Source organism: Melozone crissalis, unplaced genomic scaffold (assembly GCF_028551555.1).
Source record: "Melozone crissalis strain CALT ecotype California unplaced genomic scaffold, PUWL_Pcris_2 ptg000063l_1, whole genome shotgun sequence".
Taxonomy (NCBI): Eukaryota; Metazoa; Chordata; class Aves; order Passeriformes; family Passerellidae; genus Melozone; species Melozone crissalis.
In genome coordinates this window covers 7,459,968-7,481,864 of record NW_026535841.1, presented here as the reverse complement: position 1 = coordinate 7,481,864, position 21,897 = coordinate 7,459,968, and the positions used below count along the sequence as shown (strand labels likewise).

At 44.6% G+C, this 21,897-nt stretch overlaps 1 protein-coding gene across 1 annotated transcript; it reads right to left on the bottom strand.

The window, feature by feature from the left end:
- Positions 1-352: 352 nt before the first annotated feature.
- On the bottom strand, positions 353-11,533 carry TOP3B (DNA topoisomerase III beta). The gene is made up of 17 exons (XM_054288711.1): positions 11,373-11,533; positions 10,553-10,684; positions 10,230-10,336; positions 9,742-9,816; positions 8,639-8,835; positions 7,847-8,003; positions 6,643-6,756; positions 5,646-5,736; positions 5,243-5,397; positions 4,963-5,068; positions 4,499-4,645; positions 3,947-4,120; positions 2,987-3,115; positions 2,651-2,800; positions 2,130-2,230; positions 1,690-1,891; positions 353-842 (listed from the first exon to the last, which is right to left on the bottom strand). The coding sequence occupies exons 1-17, from the start codon at positions 11,440-11,442 to the stop codon at positions 361-363; spliced, it is 2,589 nt and encodes an 862-aa protein (XP_054144686.1). The 5' UTR covers positions 11,443-11,533; the 3' UTR covers positions 353-360.
- Between the last annotated feature and the right edge of the window lie 10,364 nt (positions 11,534-21,897).

The following is a 21,897-nucleotide window of genomic DNA, read 5'->3' as shown; positions in this document are numbered from 1 at the left end:
AGCATAACACTGATCTTAATCAGTTCTTATATTCCTGGCACTAGCATTGCCGACAAAGGCCCCAGAAATGTCAGAAGAGACAATTTCCATTTCCTTTATATTAGCCACAGTTAACAGCCCAAGCAGACTTCTTGAGTCTCCCTATTGTTTGTGAGCTCTAATTGTATCAATGAATCCCAATTAAAAGCTTAAAGGCTTACTCAGTTACTGACAGATCATCCAGAATAGTTTGTTTTGGGAGCAACCTAAGGTGTTAACTGTTCTAAGAACAGGAAAGCAATGAAACATCAAAGATCCCTAAAAAAGAACTCAAAGAGAAACACATTTTTATAAGAAGTTTATTTTCCTGCTGTGTAGCCATTATACAAAGTAAGCAGCCAGAGCTGCCATTTTGTCCTTGGGTTTCTTTGGGTTGAGCCTTCCTCCAGGTCTCCGGCCTTTGCCCCTTCCCCGCCCCTGCCGCTTCCCCTGTCCCCCACGGTGCATGGGGTGCCTCATGGCTGCGTGTTTCAGCTCCACCAGGTCCTGAAACACGGGGTCACAGAACACACAGCCTGAGTGCTGGGTCTCATCTCCAGGTAGGGGGGATTTGGCTTTGTTAAAATCCACGTCCACGAGCGCCGCCTCGCACAAGTCGCACGTCTCGGGCGACACCCGCACCTTGTGGGCGTTCTCGAAGAAGTGCACGACCACGTTGCATTTGTTGCAGGCCATCTTCCACTTGGGGCCTGAGGTCGAGTCCAGCACGAGAACCCCGTTCTCACACTCCACACACTGCCCAATTCCAAGCATGCTAAGGGAGTGCTGGCACGTGGGGTGGGTGCACTCATTACAGCCCATTCCTGGGGAAGAAGAGTGAAACCACACCACCCTTTATCTCACTACCCAGTTTGGAGGAAGTGAGACACAGAAGCCAGAGACACTTGAGTATACTGTACATTTTCTAAATCACTGAAGGTTGGAACTGCTCCCAAAATGGCAACTTGCCTTTCACAGTTTCAGAATAATCCCCTGCTGAAAAATTTTCCTATAATGGTTTTCAGAATTGCCATATACTGCCACTGTACAGTACAGGCAGTTTAGACAGATTAGTGATGAAAACTCATTACATTTTCAATTAAATGTATGGCTCCTGCCTAACTGTTATTTTATACTTGAAATACTCACTGTTGGTCCAAGATATTTTTAATTAAAAGATGGTAATAAAAAGATGCTGAAAAGCTTCAGTGCACTACTTTAAGTCTCAGTCCCACAGTCACTAAACTAACTGCAAAGTCTACCTCTTTTTATATCCTTTAACAGCTTTTAACACACCATTTATCTCTATCAGAACATTCCCAAGACCTGGTCTTTGTTTATACTCCTATCCAAGCCTACTCAAATTTGCAAGGCATCAGTATCTTGGTGTCTTTCACCGTGTGCTGAGTGTTGTGAAGGTCACCTACAGTGCATGCAGGTAAATTATTTTCTTACTTCTTCAAATAAAAAAAAAAAAAACCTTCAAAAATTTGTTAACTAATACATTTTGGTCAGGAAGTTTAACACGAATTTTAGGTATCCAGAGCCTAATTTGAACAGCACTTTATACTAAACAACACTGATTTTAAAACTCCTAAAAAGCCCATTGTATACACTGTACCTAATTTATTTCAAGGGAGGATGATACCTACATGTTTGCACAGCTCCTACCTTTTTTCATGTCCCTGAAGGGAGGATGGTTGTAACAGTATGGACAGAGTGGATAGCTCTTTCCTCTGGATCCAGATGACCACAGCACAAGCTCAAAGTCATCCAGGGGACAACGCAGCTCCTTGTAGAGTTTAATGGTACCATTCTGGGGGAGGCTGTAGGTGTCATCACAGTGAGAGCAGTGCAGGCGACTCGGCTTGGCCTGGAAACAGAACACAAATCTCCTGAGCAACTGCAGGGTCAGCAGAGCTTAAAACTTGTGGTAAACCCAGCTGGAGCTGCTCTCTGGTTTGTTCCCCAAGGCAAACCCTATCAGCCTTTTTGTTTTAGAAAGGAACTTGTGATGACCACATTTGAACTGAAGTTCAATAATAGAAAAGAAGTTTATACTCAGTGCGCCAGCAAGTGAAATTCCAGTTCCAAGTATGAGGTAAACTGACCTGAATGTACTTCATGAATCGATGGCATTTACCACAGCGGGAAAGGGGTTTGCCTGTGGCAGCCAAGGGTGAAAAAGACACTTCCATCAGTTCATCCATACCTGCAAAACGAATAATCACACTTAGATTGGAATTCTGGTTCTTAAGAGGAAACTTTGCACAAAATCATCTCTAGACCTGTGAAGAAGTGAGAATGAAAATATTTTACTCACAATGCTCTTCCTTGTCTACAAAGACAAATACAAAGCATTTTGCACTGAGCATGCACAAACATACTGGTTCAGCTAACCTCAAGTTTTCAAAAATTCGCCACTGTACAGGCACAAAATAAACGTGAAGTAGAGTTTTGGAGACATCATTCAGTCCATCTCCCTTTGGAGAGCAAATTAATTTGACTGGAAACTTCCAGTCCTGGCACAACTTTTCAGAAAGCCTAAACCTCTGAAAGGAGCCTAATATATAAGTATTTTCTATGCAACAACTAAGTAATTGTAGGGAACTTCACATGTAGAAAGTTTTACCTGCAATAGAATCCACAAAATAGTGAAATTTCCTTTTGAAAATGTCAAGGGTGTGCTCCAAAACCTGATGATAATTTGCTTTACCCAGAGCTATTAGGTTGAGTTGCTTCTCTACAGCACTGCGGATTGTAGGAAGAACCAGTTCTGCATCTAACAGGAAACCAGAGACAGCAGCAATGAAAGGTCAAATATGGAGGTAGGAAATCATTCATACCTAAACTGACACCAAAATAAGCATTATTTAAGACAAATGTTACTTAGACATTTACATCAGCCGTTGATATAGTAAAGGGAAAGGAAAGGAAGAGGATGGAAAGGGAAGAGCATTTAACTGACCTATTTTGTAATAACCATGAACCAGAACAATGCCAAGGTTTGTAGGCTTCAGTCTCCGACCACTCTCCACTGTGACATAGTTTCGCTGACAAATGTTGTTAATGTGGACTGGAATGCTGGCATCAGTTCCTGCCACACAAAGAAAAACAATATATCCACACTGAACAAAAAAGAGTTTTCAACAAATGACTTGTTTCTGGCTTCTCTGGTTTAATGTCAAATTACTGAGGTCCTAAGACTGCTTAAATTCAGATACCTTCTCACTGTTACCCAACTTCCAGTGCATAACTTCTCCCTCTCTAGTAACTCTGATGTTCCTTTGCAATTCTGGTAAGTCTGAAACATATGGTTTAACCTTAATCCTTTCATCTCTTCCAAGGAATTACTATTGGGAAGACACCTATTCTCACAGTTATTTACTCTGGAAAAACACAGTAGAGTAAGAGACTGTGTTTGCTCTGATGGGGCAAATTAATGAAAATACATTAAAAGGAACAAGTCAGACTGATAAAGGAAAGTAGAATTGTGGTAAATTGTATAATAAGATACAGAAGGATTACTGAAGAGAGCAAAGCTAAAGCAAGTGTGAAGACAAGAAATCATTCCTAAGAATGAGGAGGTGCTTCCTTCCACACATCAGCTCTTTCTGACAGAGAAGTGACAGGGATGTGTTATGAAAGGATACTGCTTTGGCCAGAAATGTTTGGCCAGAAACCAGAAACTGCTCAAAATAAGGACAAGAAAGGGAAAGGAACGTGGGGGAAGAAACAATCTACCATCTGCTGAGGGGAGCTATGGGCATGGTGGTTTAAAGGGAAAGAGATGATCACTGTACATATCCAAGTGCTCAGGGCTCTGTGTCAGTGCTCATCACTGACACAGACAGTGCAGAGGAGTGACTCAGACTCTGCACTCTTGGTGGATGTACTGCAGAACAATGGAAGTTATGCAAGTTCCTACCAATGCCATGCTTTTCCATCAGAGTGATCAGTTCTGCTTCTGTCAGGTAATCAGGAGGGCTGGTTTGCTTTTCCAGTAACTTTATTTCACCAATTGGAAAAAGATCTCCTTTCTCACAGTGGGGAAGGCTCTCTTCTAATGGGATGCTGTGCCACGGCATAATTTCTGTGAACCCTGTAAGTAAAGAAACAACTTGCCAGTTTACCATAAAAGTCTCAGTAGTGCTGCTGCATTGTTTTTACAGAGGCCCAAGGAAAAACTTCTGCCTTTGTGTAATTTATCCCCTAAAAGGCATTTACTGTTTGTAAAAAGACTGGTCTTCACACTGGCAAATGTGGCATTAAATCTTTGATACTACTACATGAAAAATAACACTTTTTCTATCATAACTGAAATATGAAAATTAGGACAAGATTTTGTCTCTGGTTTTGAGAGCTCAAAAATGTCTTCACAATTGCAATTGTCCCCAGAGCTTCACTTTTATATCCATTCAGTGTATTAATGAGAAAAAAAATTAATCTGCAGCTAATACTTTCTTCTGATTTGTCTTACCTGGTGAAGTTACCACCTTTCCAACACAGGTAAATCTTTCAGGGCCAATACTGAAGGAAATGGTGGTTTGCAGGTACTTGCAGTCAGCACTGACAGTGGCAATGAAGTGCCGAGTGATGTACTCGTACAGTCGCCACCCGTCTCCACCTGGGGAGAAACAACACCTCAGCCACCAAATATAACCAAACTTCAGGACTTGGGAGTTACTATTCTGGGACAAATTTCTCCTAGAAACATAGGTATTAGTTGTTTTCTTTTTCTTGGCGGTACTATAGTCCCAAGGATCAACTGCTAAAGCAGCTCTGAACTTCACTGTCACCAGAAGTTTCAGTGAGGATCAAGTTTGCTCTCTCCTCGCTTCTTGCCATTCAAATAATTTTACTTTTTGTTGCATCTCAGTGATTTTGAAACTGGCACCTTACACCTCAAGGGACTGATTTCCTCACACAGGAATTTGCCTGTACCTAATTCTGCTTCTGTTGCAGCTCTCATTGGGGTGATGGGAGGATGGTCTCCTGCATCATGGCCTTTCCTTGGACGATTGATGCCTTCTGATAGCAATACTTTTACCTGGGTGAAGGAAGAAATGGCTTACTCATATCAAATCCATAACAATACAACATAAATAAAAGAAACTAGAGATATTTTAAGTTTCTGAGGGCCTACAGGTCATAATACACCAAGCAAGATCTAGTCTGAAACAGACTAGAGAATGATAGTACAGCTTTTGCTTCATGTACTCACAGTTTCTGCCCAGTAAGGGTTATTGGCTTGCTGTCTCAAACATCCTTTCAGGTCAAAGTTCTCTGGATAATGGGTGGTTTCTGTTCGAGGGTAGCTGATGTAGCCCTGAGTGTACAGACGTTCTGCTATTTGCATGGCATGTTGGGGGCCCATTCCTGAGAGGGGACAGGAGAAAACAAAAATCATATTCACATCCCTGTATGTGAATACCTTACCCAAGTATATAAATACATTATGATTTGTCCTTTCCATATGATTGATCTTGATCTTGCCAAACATTTCACTTTTGACAAGCAGCTTCCTAAACTTGATTCTTTGCCCAAAATCATGTATTATTTGTTTTGTTTGAGAAGCCAAAATACTTTCTTTAAAACAGTGTGAAAATCTGAACTTTTGTACCTACCTAAAGCAGCACTGGCCACTCGGAGCATTTCTACTGTATTCAGAGCCAGTGGTCTCTGCTTCACCTTCTCTTTTTTACTCACAGATTCTACCTAGAAAAGAGCATTTTCACAGTAAAACTTCTGACATTTGGTAAATGCATAATTTTAATCATGTCTATAAATATGTATCATAACCTACCATTGTCTATTCTTATAATATCTGCTTTGTTCCCTTAAAACAGTAACCACCAGTATATTTTTACTTCAGAAAATCTGACTGGAGATAATTTTATCAAGTTCTAAAATTAAAGTCTGAAAGTCCCTTTGTGCCAGGACTAGATCAGGTCTGTAACTAACTGAGAACACAGCAAGGCAGCTTATTGCTGTCCTTACTTCCCACTTACCTCAGCAGCTCCTGCTTTCAGTGCTACAAGGATTTAGTGCTCGTTCCAAGCAACAGTCCTAACTATAAGAATGCAGATTTTTAAAAGCTTCAAGCAGTCTTTGAACCTTGATGTCTATAAGCACTTAAATCCAAACACACTGTCAAACAAATATTGAACAGAGCAAAGTATAAGTTAATTGGCTATAAAGACTGCACCATGCACATAATTAAATATTTAACTGCAGGAATATTGCCCTACGCATAATTAAATTCCAATTTATTCAATATCTCATGGGAAATAAGAGGTCTGCTTGGAGACATCTGAACAGTATTTCCTAGCAGGTTTAGTAATGAAGAGTTCCTATCATGAGTGATGAGCATTCCCAAAGTCAATACTAAGAAGAGGCTTCTGCTGAGATGACCACACCAGCACAGTACAATCTACAACAAAAAAAAATCTCTTGCCTTTTACTCTCATTTACATAAAGCTGAATGAAATAAAAATCAAAATACAGATATTCTACACTCCTTAAAAAAATGACCAAAAGTCTCAACACACAGCAAATGAAATATTAAATTGTATTTCCTTTAAATGAAATATGGATCTACTGGCACTTGGATAATATTCTTACCTTTGCTTCTTTTGCCATCTTTGTTATGTTCAGGAACATTTGAGCAACCTCACGATCAAACACCCTCACTCTATCCCAATCCAAAGTGAGAGAACTGTCTTTTTCAGGGTTCACCTATTGGTCAAAAAAAAAAAAAAATAGTTCTCACCAACTTTACTCCTACAAGTGTGAGAATGCATATTCCCAAAAAGAGTCCAGCAAGCAAATCCTAGGATATATAGGATTTGTTAGGACAAATTTAGGACAAACCCACCCCAGGACACCAGTGCCCAAACATGCAGTTTTACTCTTTTTTGGGGGGGCTTTTGTGAAGGGTGGAGCACTTAGGGTTCAGGGGTTTGGGGAATGACCAGAATTATTCCTGACTGAACTGAAACACTGTTCTTGTTTAGTGCTGGGAACAGTAAAGACTGAAATAGGCAGAAATTCAAAGTTTACGATTCTGATTTAGCAGACTCAATCTTTTGTATTAAACTGTAACTAGGTTATGTTTTCAGCCCCATGTACAAAAATTAGTCTGAAGTGACCAACATGAGAGAGCACAAACCCCTCTGTAAACAGCACCAAGTGTTTCCCAGCGTGACACACAAGACACATCACAACAGATGACAGCAGATGCTAGATTTCACCTTTTTTTTTTACTTTTAAAATACAAAAATGGCAAATTTTTACCATTAATCCCTCATTTGCTTAAAAAATCCTTGTGATCACAAGCCATAAAACCCTGTTGGTTTGCTCCCAGAGCTTGGACAGCAGCGAGGCTGTAAAACCACTCCAAGCTGCCAAAGTACTCTGAGGACTCAATTGCCAATTAACACAATGAGCATTTTATTTGCTTTAAAATTCCAATACTCAGCAATGCCAATGTTTGTTGGCAGGCTAATTAATTCCTGGATTCAAATTAACAACAGTCAGTCCAAGGACCCCAGGGAACAAAAGAGCACCGTTTTAAGCAGTTTTTTTGGCAGAATCTAAGCTTAGATGATTAGCACTGAAGAATTCTTATAAGCAGCAGACAATAAGCACTCTAATGCAAAACTGACATCCTGGAATCTGTTCTTGAGAGTGGTGACACACATGTGAACAGAATGAGAACACATGAGTAAACTATAGGCATTGTGAATTCTTGTCAGCAGCTAAGAAATTATGAATGAACAAAATACAAATGCATTTCTTTTGTAAAATCAAGTACTGTAAAACTTACTTTAGCTTGCAACACCCAATAAGTCTCAGGCTTAAATGACTGGATTTTGTCATGCCTCTCAACACAGAATCCAAGTGTTGGGGTCTGACATGGCCCAAAGGAGATGAGGGAGCTGTCTAAATTCCCATATTTTCCCTGGAAATATTTAGTCTGGAACCTAAGAGAAAGGCAAGGGGCAAAAACCAAATGAGAAATGTACACATTAATATCCTCATTCCCATGAAAAGCAGAAGTTTTTGTCATCATACATGCACAAAATATGAGTAATCTATATAATCATTCAGGCATTAGGAAAAGAGCATTCTGAGAAATTACAGCTAATGTGGACATAATCATTTTGCCTCACAAGGAGCTGGAAGGGGACACAGCCAGGACCAGCTGATCCCAGCTGAATAACCAAAGGAATATTCCCGGTCATGTGACATCATGGTCAGCATATAAAGCTGGGGGAATAAGGAGGAAGGGGGGAACACTTGAGGTGATGGTATTTGTTTTCCCAAGTAAACATAATGGGTGATGGAGCCCAGCTTTCCTGGGGGTGGCTGAATATCTTCCTGCCCCTGAGAAGTGGTGAATTAATTCCTCATTTTGCTTTGCTTGTGCAGCTTTTGTTTACCTATTAAACTGTCTTTCTCTCAAGCCATGACTTTTCCCACTCCTACCCACCCAGAACTCTCCCCCACCCCAGTGAGTGGTTGGGTGGTGCTGGGCTGGGGTCAAACCACGAGGGCACAGAGGCACTCCTGAACCTTTCCAAAACCTGCAGGCTTTGTCTGCAGGCTGTGCTGTCACCTTGTGAAGGCACAGCCAATCCTCAGATCCAGCTCCTGGCGGGCATCCACGGACAGAGCCTCGTTGCGGTTGGGCTCTCCCAGGTGGTTCATGGCGTTGCAGATGTCGGTGTCGGTGATGGAGCTGAACTTAGCTCTGTAAATCGTCCTCTCCGTGCCACGGGGCTTGTTCATGACAGGCAGAACAGCATCAAGAACCTAAGGAAAATCACAAGCATACTTAAAGAGGATGTGAAGGATAAAGGCTTTCTCTCTAAAGATAAAAAAACATTCTCCACAAAATATTTGTTTCTGTGTCACTGCAAGATGTCATGCCAGTACATTAACTGATATTCCAGAGCAGTATTTGTCCATCCACTCAAAAGCATATGAAGAATTAAACAACTGAAGGGTTCATTTACTATACAGCAACTGCTGGGAGCAAATCAGTATTTTTGGCTAAGGGCAATGACACTCACCAATGCAGCTGCAGCACCTTTTGGTGAACATGTACTAGTGTCTATCTGGGTTTATTCTACTCATGGCTAAGGCACAAGTAACGATACAGGGGTATGTAAAGAACTTACAACAATCACTTCATGAAATGTGTTTCTTTAATCTAAAGAAAATCTCCAAACAAATACTCTTCATGTAGATTTCTGGGAATAGGATATTTTTAAAAAATCCTAGCAAAGTTTTTGTTCTATGCTTTATGTGCAGAGGCCAAATTTCTGCAGTATGCCTACACTCGCAAGCAGCTTCTGTGCTCTAAGGCATCTAGTTGCTTAATAAACAAAAGATAACAGAGATGAAGTTTTACAAGGACATAAAAATAACTACTCCAGCTGTGGAATACAGACCAGTTCTTGAAGCACTGGAATGTTCTAACATTTAAGAGGCCTGATTGTTCTTCTGAGATGAGCAACACCCCTGAAATTCATTTATACTCTTTAACTGACATCTTAAGAGTTCAAAGCATATGAGTTTTTCCACCAAAGCCCTCTATGGCTTTAAAACTTTATTCAACTTTAGTTTGAATTTTACTGTATACTCATAAAACAATGCATTAGTAGTCTTGTCAGACATATATTATGGTGTTGTGAGTCTTAAAAATGGAAACCTTACTTCAAAACAGATGTTTTCTCCTTCCTTATCACAATCCAACCACAAGACAATACAGTCACAGCCTCTTGCCTCCACCTGTGAGAAAAATTAGCACAGTTCTTCAGCAACTCAAAAAAACACCTCCCTTCTCCCTACCTATACATTTCTTTTTCTGGTTTCAGCATGTGTGTGAAGTGTGAGCAGTAACCAACACAGACTTATTTTAAAGAAGGCATTTATAAGCTGTGCCTTGCACTTGCTGTTAAAGCTAAACTTGCATCCAATGCTCCAATTCTGAGAAGCAGGATATCAACTGTCACAAAACTCAGAAGGCAATGGGAAAAGTAAATTAACAAAGATTTCAGACAGTGTAAGAACAAGAAAAAAAAAATATTTCTACTATGTTAATAAAATAGATCTAACTGTGACAAAGAGCCACTCCCTGGAGGAATTCTTATTTAGGAACATAGAAAATGATAACTCTAAATACTACTCATAAGAAAGAGTACCTGTAAAAACTTCACCATGGTCAGTTTGGGATTAGCTTCTTTCTTTTCTGTGGGAGCTTTGCTGAAAAGTTCTGCTGGATCCACTTTGTCCCAGCTGTTATATTTTCCTGAAAAGCAAAAGTATATTTAATGGAGCTCTGAAGAAATATTTATAAAACAAACAGCATTGTTTTGAAAAACACTTGGCTTCCAAAATTTCTATAGAAAATTTTCTACACTAACACATCTTGCTTTACTGTATCCCAAGGAACCTCTTAGCTTTTTCTGAAGGACCTGGCAGCTCTACAAGCCATATTAGTTAAAACATCTGAGCAGGCAAATACCTATGAAATCCAAAGTCATGACGTGACCACACACTGATGTCATCTTGAAGTGGGCACTCTGTCCTATGAAGGACCCGGTGTACTCGTGCACAGAGCAGGCACCGTTGAGTCCCTTGCGAGAGGACATGTTCCCTGTGAAAACAGCATCATAAATATTAATGAGCTAAAAAACCCCAGCTAGTGAAACAAATTGTTTTGTGTGAAATTACATCCCACTTCCCTTAGATCTTACAGCTAGGGTCTTCCTGATCACAAAACTCTATTCATTGATCAAACTTTTATTTAATTAAGTATCAATTCAGGGCTTTCCTAAAGTACATTTCCTCTTCAAATGAAACTATCAATTTATCTCCACCAGCCCTTCCCTCCCACCATGATGCCTTACAAAAATACAGCCAGTTTTCTAGATCACACACTTACAATCAATTTATTTTATTTTCCAGATTTATGAAACTTTTACTTCAAAAATCTCAGAACAGCAACTTGCTACTTGACTGGCACTTTCCAGACACCGTATGCTCTAAGGCACTCTAGAGCTACACAAAATATTGAAACTAGATTCCTTTATTCTTGGATTAAACAGGGATCCATAAAAACAATCTGATGGGACATCCCGTTCTTTAATGAACCTGTCCGAAGCCACCGGACAGGAGGCTCCGGCCCCAAGACAACCAAGCCGCTGCCCAGGTTGTTTCTCCCCCTCACAGCACTGACAGCAGCCCCGGCAGCTCGCACACATCCCCGTGCCCCGGCCGTGCCGGGAGAGCTCCCGGTGCCGCCGGCTCAGCACCGGGCACCGGCACCCGCCCGCCTCCCCTACCTCTGGAGAGGATCTTGGCGATGGACTGCGCCAGGGACGGCTTCTCCGCCACCATGAGCACGGTCCTCATCTTCGGCCGCTGCGGCGCGGAGCCGCGGGGACGGCCCGGCGGAGCTGGGGCGCGGCGGCTCCCGCGCCTGAGGGGACGGAGCGCAGCTCAGCCCGCCCGCTCCGGGGCACGGCGGCACCCGCAGCCCCGGCCGAGGGGCACGGCCGCACCCGCTTCCACCCGAGCGCCGAGCACACAGCGCCAACGCCGAGGAGCCGCCGCCCGCCCCGCTCCGCCGGCTCGGCCGCGCTGCGCGCCTCAGCGGGCGGCCATGGCCGCGTCACTGCCGGGTCACGGCGCCGGAAGGCGCGGGCGGCTCCGCAGGGCTGCGGCGGCGCGGGCGGGCGCGGGACACACAGACATATACGCACAGGCACATGTGCGGACACACGGACACACACACAGACATACACAGACAGACACATGTGCGGACACACAGACACACACACACACAGAGGCATATGTGCGGACACACGGACACACAGACGGACATATACGCACAGGCACATGTGCGGACACACGGACACACACACAGACATACACAGACAGACACATGTGCGGACACACAGACACACACACACACAGAGGCATATGTGCGGACACACGGACACACAGACGGACATATACGCACAGGCACATGTGCGGACACACGGACACACACACAGACATACACAGACAGACACATGTGCGGACACACGGACACACACACAGACATATACGTACGCACACACGTGGACACACACATTTTCACACATACACACACACACATATATCTTTTTATATATATATATATATACACACGCAGGCACTTATACTTTCTTACATTCAGACCCCTCTCGGGGCGGGCGCCCGCCCGCTCCGGCGCCCCCTGGCGGCGCAGGGCGGCGCGACCCCCCGTGCTGCCGGACCGGGCCGGGGCTGGGCAGGGCCGCAGCTCGGGTGACTGACGGTGCCTGACACAAGGACATGGGCACAAGGACATGGGCACAATGACATCGCCACCCCTTCCTTCCGAAGCCCATGTGCAAAGCTGTGCAGCGGGAAGCGCTGGTACCGTGCCGTACGGTGCACAGATGCCCCCCTCCTTCATCCACACAGATGCACAGAACGTGTATCACCAAACTCCTCTAAGAGAACGCGCACACAAATTGTATCTGCTCTGTTCAACCGACACGGACCGCTGTGCCTGTGCCCAGTCTGTCACTTAGGTTCCAGTTTCCGCAGACCTGAAAGACTACAAGGAGTGTCGGACACTGACAGCATCTCTTTCAATGCAAATAAATTCACCTTAGGAGTCTTAAGAGCACCTGGTTCCCTTGCATCCTAATGAGATAATGGAAACAATATTGAATGGTTCTTGAAAAAGTGCGTTTTTTACACATTAAATTTTAGTTGAACGTTGATGTCTCTCTTAGGCAGAAATACAAAGAAGATAAAAGACAGAGGGAAGAGAAGGTTCAGAACCAGGCAGAACACATACTTCCCTCATCCCACCTTTCCCCAGGCAGAAGGCAAGGGCTGCCCCAGGGGATTTTGCCCCTAGGAGCTGCAGCTCCTTCCCCCAAGTCGTGGAGGGGCTCTTTGCCCTATCTGTCACTTCCCAGGGATGCTGGGCCCTATTAAGGAGATTTGGTCAGTGGGCTCAAGCTATTTCCAACCTTTCCTGCAGCTGTCAATTCTTCCACATATCCTGAAATCTGTCAAGGGAAGAGCTAAAGAGGGAAGCCCCAAGTTGATGGATTTTATAAGCACTTTGTGGAAGAGCTCAGCTCTCTATTTTTACCCCTGTGGCTGTGTATCGATCGTTGCCAATGTTTATAGCACTTTTCCCAGAGCTGCTCAGTACCATACAAACCTAAAGAGAAGAGATTGGGAAGCAGCCAGGATCAAGATGTATATCAACCTCATGCTGTCTGAAATAAAAAGGAACTAATTCACCTTCCACTTGACTAGTGGACAATTAATAGACATTGAAGTTGTTAGCAAAAGGAAAAACCAAAACAAACCCAGGCCTTTTAATTCTTTGGCAATACTAAAGTTAGAGCAGATTAAAACAAATGTGTTCTGCTGTTTCAATGCCTTTGACATCTGGGGAACATCTGGAACAATCAAGATGCAAGTTAAAACCAAGTCTTCAGATATGTCAGATACATATTTTTTAATTTCCTCTGGTAAAAGCCCTCTACAAAATCCAACCTTCCTTTTTTCTTTGAATGCTCAACGAAACATGAAATTTCAACTTGCGTTCACCCGGGAAAGCACGGTCGGGGCTCTCCCCCACGTGGCCGAGGGACTCCGGGCGCTCGGAGTCCCCGCGTTCCCCTGGGCTGGCACAGACGCGTGTGGCTGCTCCCTGCGGCCGCACAGAGCTCCCCGGCCTGACGGCATCCCGCGGCCGGACACCCACGAGCCCCGCGGGGCCACCGGGTCACACAGTGGCTTGAAGCGCTTTGAAAATTGTCCGGAAAGCCTCACCCCATTCCGAGCCCTCCGGCACGGAGCGCGCCAGTCCCGGCGGCGCGGGAGGGACCGGTACAGAGCGGGACAGACCGGGAGCGGGACCGGGACCGGGATCGGGACCGGGACCGGGATCGGGAGCGGGCCAGGCCGGCCGCTGGGGGGCGCTGCCGCCGCAGGAGCCGCCCAAGGGCCCCGGGGCGCGGCCGCGCTCGGCGGGAACGGGCGTGGACCCGCGCTGCCATCGCTGCCACCGCTGCCACACACCCCACTGCTGCCACCGCTGTCACCTCTGCCACCCATCTCACCGCTGCCACCCCTGACGCCGCTGCCCCGGCTCAGCCCCGGTGCTCTCGCTCCGCTCCGAGCCGCAGCGTTTCTCCGGGGATGGGCTCCCGTCGGCTGCGCCAGCCCGGGGAGCCCCGCGGAGCCTCGCTCACTCCTCGCAGAGGCTCTGTGCTACTGCCAGCCCTGGCTTGGCCGCCCTGTCCTCAGAAGTGCTTCTCACCATATTGAAAAGGCTCCAAAAAGACATCCCCAGTCCCATGGCAAGCACCCTCATTTCCACAGGAGAAACTCCAGGGAGAAGAGTCCGTGTTTGCCAGCACTGCAGCTGCTCACAGGGCTGGGGCAGGCTTCATCCAGGACCACTGACACCCCATCCTTACTTCATCCAGCTCTGGCTGGTGTTCCTTCACTTTTCCTTTGAAGATCTGATGTCTCTCCAGCTGTACCAACAGGGCAGAACAATGAAACCCCCAAATAAGCAGACTCTCCTGTGGTTTTCTCAAAGAAAATGAAGAAAGTTTCTAGGTTTAAATAATTAGCTTTTTGGTTTACATAAACATGGTAAGTGTGTCAAATCAAGAAACCACCATTCTGGTTAAGCACTTTGCACACTGTGGGCACTTCAGCCTCACCAGTCCTGCTGCCTTTTTGGCTCCCAAGTTTTTCAACACCAATTTTCCCCCAGGTTATACTGGTGCACTGTTATTTAAGCAGTCAAACCCCTCACCCTCACTGAGACATTCATGTTTCATTTGTCCATCAGAAGACCTGAAGGATTAAAGCCCTGGTCCTCCTTGTTCTGCATTGACTCACTGATTTGCTTCAGTAACTTGCCTTGCTTCCTTCTCTCACCTCCAGGACTCAAGTAGTAACTTCTCTCTTCAGGGATGCTGTTCTGATCTATGCATAGAGCTCACTTTAAGAACAAGATAGAAAAAGCTGCAGAAATACCATACTCTCTATTGTAGAGAGCATGATCATTCCTGTTTCACCTCCCTGGGCTCATTCTTGACCTTAGAGTAACTTTTCCCTGTTTGTTTCCAAACACACTTGAAAAGATTGTCATGAAATTAATAAGTATTGACAGGAGGGTCAGACAGGCAAAGCCACATCTGGATGGATACCACAGACATTAGAAATTATTAAAATGCAGGTCAGATTATTAAAATAGCTTTTTTCTTTAAAAAAAAAAAAACTAAATAAGAACTATGAGGCCACAAAAATGTGCCTGAAATCTTGACTACAAATCTGGGCTCCAGATACTTCAGTGCTGGGAAGAAGGAGACAAAGTTCCTACATACAAAGCAACACCAGCATGTGAAGTGTTGTTTCATGCTGGAGTGAAAGTTATGCTTGTGCCCTTATAAAAACTTTTTTCTTTAAAACAGCTTTGTATAATAGAAGGGACAGAAAAGGGTGAATGCTGATGAAACAGGATATTGCTGGGACAGGCACATACGTGGCACACAACACATCACTGGATCTTGACTGTTGACAGTTGTCCTGTCAGAGCCCCTGCCCTGCTCTGGCAGAACAGACTCTCATGTGCCCTGGCCCTGCTGTGCCTGCACTGGATATTGACTATATTTGCAGTTTCAAAGTTCTTGTTCAAGTGATAGAAAAATCTAGATAACAAAATAGCATGCCATTAACAACCTCACTGCCAAAAAATAATACCTAGATGTGAGCAAATACATAATTTGTAATTCATAACCATACAGAGAGGTTTAGACATCACAATGTTTACTGTCTATCTCACTATTCATGTCTCTCCTTTCTAAATATCTAAATTGTGTAAATTAGAGTTGAGGTAAATTCTTGCCTGTCACTTTGCAGAAATAACTTCATTTTGAACAGCAGTTTTTATTGTGTTTGGAATTTGGAATTTCTTCTTTGAATTGCATTGAATCCTCTGTGCTAAAGGCCAGCTGAATCCAGCTGGAGCCAGCCAAAATCTCATCTTTGCCTGAGTTTCACATCTCACTCATCACATATTTTCATATGTTCTTTCCTTCTTGTTGCAACCACATTTTCTTATGGCTTTTCTCTACCCCACATTTTTGAAGTTAAAATGATCGAAACAAGTGCACTGCTCTTTCTTTGGAAGGACCACCCATCTGCCCTCAGGTCTAGGAGCTTGCTGAGGTTGAAGTAGCTGTGAAAAAAATTAAGGACCAGCTTTAAAAAAAACCAACCCAACAAACCCTAAGACCTCTCAATACAAGAAACCTCTCAGAATGTAGTTCACAATGACAATGCTGTTAAATTATACCTGCATGAGAGGTTCATATGGCCTCTTCCTTCTGCTGGCTGACTTTGCCATCCAGCCTAATCCCAAGATTTGTGAGTTGTGGGGTTGCTGCTTCCCTGCTTGTGCTGGCCCTTGAGCTGTGAGTTGATTTTGCATTTTACATTCTGAGCTGACACCCACGCTCGTGCTGAAGTCCAAATTTGCCTTGCATCTGTGCTGTTTGGAGGTTGCTTTGGACCTGTATCCATGCCACAGCTCCCTCAGCACCAGCTCCAAGCACACACACAGTCCAGGGAAAAGAGCCCCTCTTGTCAACCCACCCAGTTGCTTGTGATAAACCTTTTACTTCACTCCTACAGGAAACAGCTCTGCCCTTGCTCTGTAAATAGGAAGTAAAACCAAAAAGCACCTGGGTAGAACTGGTAGAGAAGAAGGGGTTTGACATTAGGTGTTGGAAACAAATTGTCCTGCTTTGCAGCTCTAGCCAGCACGTTGGGGTGTGTGTTGCTACAAACTGCCTTCAAAATCCTCCCAGATAAAGCCTGCAGAGCTCAACATCCTCCTCCTGAGGTGTTACCTGCGATCTACACTGAGAAAGAGCCCCAAATATTGCCTCCTCCTGTAAGGCTCATGCCAGTGCCTGCCCAGCCCTGACCTGCCTGCACACTTCTGCCCAGTCCCAAGGCACCTCCATCCTTCCTGGGTCTTTTTTCCTCACTACACAACAATTCTGAACTGCAGCACAGTGAAGCAGCTAAATAGGGAGATCTCTCAAGCCTAAACTGCTGTGAGTTTGATTAACAGAACTGCTGCATTGGGGCTCTGGCTTGCAGCAATGTTGGCACTTTTTGAAACGCATCCTATCCATGTTTTACTGCAACAATGAAAATCTCTTTACCTGTTTTTTTTCTACTGCTGAGGCTACCTAACTCCACCTGGATACTAAAGGCTGTACAACCTCCATTCAGACTGTCTTCAATGAGTTTGTTAGCCCATAAATAACATCAATCAGCAGTTGTTTTTGAGGTAGGGAAGTAACTTGACAGATTCTTTCAAAGGAGAATTAGATTCCTGATTATCTGTGACCTTGCGTGTTTCAGAATCATTACAGCCATTACAGGACATCACTTGTCTTTACTTTGACTGTTCCTGCTTCCTTTGCATTCTCCAACATTTTTCCTATTGATTTTCAAAGAAACTGATGGGGTCACGCTGTGGTCCTCAGCAGACACGAATGCTTAGTGCCTCCAGCAGCTCATAATCAGCACGTGGAATGAAAAGCCATCTATCGCAGGAGCAGCTCAACTCTGCATCCCTGCCTGGGAGACTGAGGCAGAAACAACGTCCATGGAGGGGCCTTGCCAGTTAGGGCAATTGCCTGGAAAATGGGCTAACACCCATGGGAACTGCTGGGATAATTCAGCCTTCCTGGGACTCTCCTGATTGTGCTGCAGTTAAAGCAATGCCCTGCGAAAGCGACGCTCAGGCACACAGCCCATATTTTCACAGATTTCCCAATTGCCTGCCACAGGCACTTGGCAGGAGTAAGAGCTGGAGCTCTTGCAAAAAAACCTGAGCAGAGCAGAGAGCCCAGTGCAGTGACAGGGTGGTGTGACTGCTCCTGAGTGTTTTGAACCCACTGTCATGTTTGCAGTGTGGTAGCTCTGGAGGTGTTTAATGCACAGCCTGCTGCCACCGTGGTATCACCCAGAGCCCAGGGCAGGGAGCAGGATGAGCCAGTGCAACGTGGGTTTTACACATTTACTGACTCTGAGCTCCAGCTGAAATCACAGAGCAGCCAGCTGTCATGAACACTTCCATGGGAGGCATCTGAGGTAATTTTTCCATAGTTTTCAGAGTAACCCAACATCTCTGGTGAATTGTCTGGAAAATGCTGTATGTGAGATGCTCATTTTTAAGCCTCCATGGGTGCTGTGGTGGAAGGGGTTAACTGGGCGAGAGGCACGGGAATTCTGGAGACTTTTTCAGATACCTGGGGTACCTTGGGCTCCGAAATGTTGACCTCTGACTCTCTAAGTTTATCAGCACATTCACTAATCAGGGGTGTTTAATGGAACAGCCACATGGATTCCTGACATTCTTGAGACGTTATGACCCTGTCAGTTGTATGAAGACTGAAAGTCTCTTGCTTTTGAACTCACTAGAGTTTGCACTGTCTTAGAAGCCTTTGATAAATACTTGCCAGATTTCTTACCTAGCTGCTCTAATCTGCCCAAGGTCATCATTCCAGAAAAAAAAAAGGTTTCATTTTGTGGGCATTCATCACTTAAATTGATCGAATTAATGCTTTCTCTAATTCCGGAATGGTAAAGAGTGTTGTGTGTCATGTTTTAAAAATACCCAGCAGATAAAAGGTTTATTTTCCTGTTATATGTGAGGGGGTTTGTGTTCACTGTCAGTCTCTAAAGACCAGCAAAAAACAAATGTAAAATGTTTTTCCATGAAAAAACCCTAACATTACTGAAACAGATCTCCCTCAAGTACCCGCAGGTTTTATCAACAGTGTCCATGTGCATGTTTTTCCTTCACAGTTCACACCAGAGAGTTTAAGCACAAAGACCTGGATTCAGTTACAATCAGAGACCCAGGCCTGGAGATGTGATCCAAGCCTTGTCCAGAATTTAAATGGACCCAAATTCAAATGGGTTGAATTCACCACAAATGAGGTATCCAAGTCACTTTCAAAAATTAAGCTGGAATTTAGCTGTCACTGAACATATTTAAAATTTTTCCTCAAGTCCAGGATACAAACATAATAGCAAAGACCAAGTAAAATGGTTTGAATTTTGAGCAAAAATTTTTTTTTTTAATTTTTTGTGGATAAACTCCATACAGGGCAAGCCTTGCTGGGCCAGATAAGATTAGATAACTCATCAGTGTAACAAAGCTTTGTAATCAGGGTGCTGGCAACAGGCAAAGAAAAGAGGCTGGAAATATCAAGAGTTAACAGGTGACTTGATATGGATAGCAGTCTCTGCTATGAGCCTTTAAAAGCAAACAGTTCACATAATTTATAATGGTTCCATAGGAAGACTCACATTTATCCAAGAGGCCATGCCTCAGCATAGCAGACCTCCCAGGAGACTTTTCAGATGACTCTTCCTTTATCAACCCCATTTTATTACTCCTAGTTCTATTTTTCTGCTGTTTCTCATCATATCTCTTGATATTTTTAAACTCATCACCTACTGGCAGTTTGTCATTAGGGTACATTGTTCAGCTGAGCTAGACACCCTTATTTTGAAATGGGCAACAGCAAGAGCCTGACCCTTCCCAGGGCAGGGGAAAAGCACATGAAAAGAGCTGAGGAGGTCAGATCCTGAGCACGGTGGGAGCTGAGGTGCTGCTGTAAAGGCAGCATTGAGTAAAAGCCTCTCACTTGCAGGCAGCCAGAACAGTCACCTGTGGTTCCACACACACCATCCTCTGCCTGTTGGCCTTCACCTGATGTTGTGAGGAGCTGGGGAATGGGGACACACAGTGAACAGGTTTAGATCCCCTGAACCTGACCCAGTGCCCAGGCAGACTCCAGCTCACCCGTGGTGCAGCACAGCTACCTGGTGTTTCCTGGTGATCCTCCTTACGTGGGCTCAAAACCTTGGAAGAATTTTGTAGCAGTCTTGTTCTCATTACCTCTCCTGACCCAGCAAATGGGGGGCAGGATGGGAATGATCTTTGTATCTAGGTCAGATCCTAATATTTTTTTTCCTTTACTGAAGAATCACTCCTTCCTTTTTGCTCTAGTTCAGATTTGCCTTTCAACTCTGGTTGAGCCCTTGTCTGTCATTCTCTCCTGCCCTCTTCAGCCCAGGGCAGAGCCATTTGTACTAACAGGATGGCACTTTTCTTCATTTTCTGTCTCACACATTTCTTTTTCACCCCATCTATCATATCCCCACATCTGACTGATGTAACACAATGAGATGTTTAAAACCACAGAAACTGTGCAAACCAATTTTTTTTTCCTTCCTGGAGGAAGGAAACCAACTGGGGACTCACTGATGTAAAACTCACTTTGCCAGTGAGACTCACTTACCTGTCTCCAGTCTCATGTCCCTCTGGTCAGTGGAGCAGGTACAACCACTCTATTTCTGTCCAGCAGCAGCTTCACCCAGTACAGAAATCTGGTGTTGGGCACAACTCTGCTGCCTGACCCCTCCCCCTGCCCTGGACTGGGTTACTGTGAACACAGCATTCACAGCTGCCCTTCCAAGTGACCTGGTCCTGTCCTTGCCCACAGCTCCCCTGGCTCTCACCCCACATAGTATGTGTAAACCCCTGGGCAAACCCCCTCTTTGGAGCCTTGCTTTTCCCTTGGGTAAGTGTCAGTCCAATGCACTAACTATTGCTGATAAAACCCTGGCACACACCACACAAAGCTTTGAGCAAAGTAAAATATAGTCACAGATTTAATGAGTATCAAAATAAAGCTAAAAAAAAATTATGACAGTACAGGAAATTGCAGAGCAATGGCAACTACAGGAGGAAAGCAGGAGAATATCACAAATGCCCTGAAAGTCTGCAGAGGCCAGACAGACACATGGCTCTTCCTGACCCCTCTCTCCTGGCAGAAGGGGGAAAGCTCTCCTCCTCCGCTCTGCAGGGGCCCAGCCTGCTGTGAGTCACCCGTTTTGAACTACTACAAATACATTAATTTAGCCAGCTAGAGAGAAATAAAGCTTTTGAGAGAAGCAGCAAATAAATCACAGAAGCCCCATGTATAAAAACCAGGCAGCATGACGTGACACCTCCACACAGGGCAGCTGTGACCTGTGTTAATCTGCCCAGGCTCTGGCACTTGAAAAACACCAGTGAGAAAACTTTAGAGACAACAAACTCATACAAGAACTGCTGCTACAAACATCCTCCTCTATCTTTCCCTCCTCAGGAAGGGGCTGGCAGGGCCACCCCAAGGCTTTTCTTCTCCTGCTGTGCTTGTGGACTCTGATGTACAACAAGCAGCCGAGCCAGGCTGTGGGCACACAGCCTTTCCCAGCTGCTGGTGTCTCAGCTGAGAGCTAGGTTTCCTGGTTTGCCCTCATTTCTCATCTCCACAGCCTCCTCCTGACTTTTAGAGATTATTGCTGTATAAGTGCTGAGCATCTTGTGTGGCATTCAAGAGGAGATGAGTTAGTTTCAAGAAGCAGAGCTTTGCTGAGCTGACCTGGCTCTTCTAAATCAGACTGCGCCATGAAGGGAGCAATCAACTCCAGCAAAGGAAAGGACAGCAAGCAGATTAGAGCTGGGGAAGGCTGGAAGAGGAATCAGACAGGGGATGAATCTACAGACACAACAGCTCAGAGAGCCCTGGCTGCCAGACCTACACTCTTCAATCAACAGAGACAAGTAGGTCCCATATTTTGACCAGGTACTTATTTGCTATTGCAGTTTCTTTGGTGTGTGTGTACACGGAGGTGACAGTGCCAAGCAGCAGGCAGGATAGATGGTCAGCTTGGACC

What these genes read in the sequence shown, in the direction of transcription:
- TOP3B (XM_054288711.1), bottom strand. Translation starts at nt 11,442, where the DNA reads ATGAGGACCGTGCTCATGGTGGCGGAGAAGCCGTCCCTGGCGCAGTCC. An exon ending in CGCCAAGATCCTCTCCAGAG is followed by an intron (nt 10,685 to 11,372) that starts GTAGGGGAGGCG and finishes CTGTTTTCACAG; the next exon opens with GGAACATGTCCTCTCGCAAG. An exon ending in ACCCTTACTGGGCAGAAACT is followed by an intron (nt 5,069 to 5,242) that starts GTGAGTACATGA and finishes TCCTTCACCCAG; the next exon opens with GTAAAAGTATTGCTATCAGA.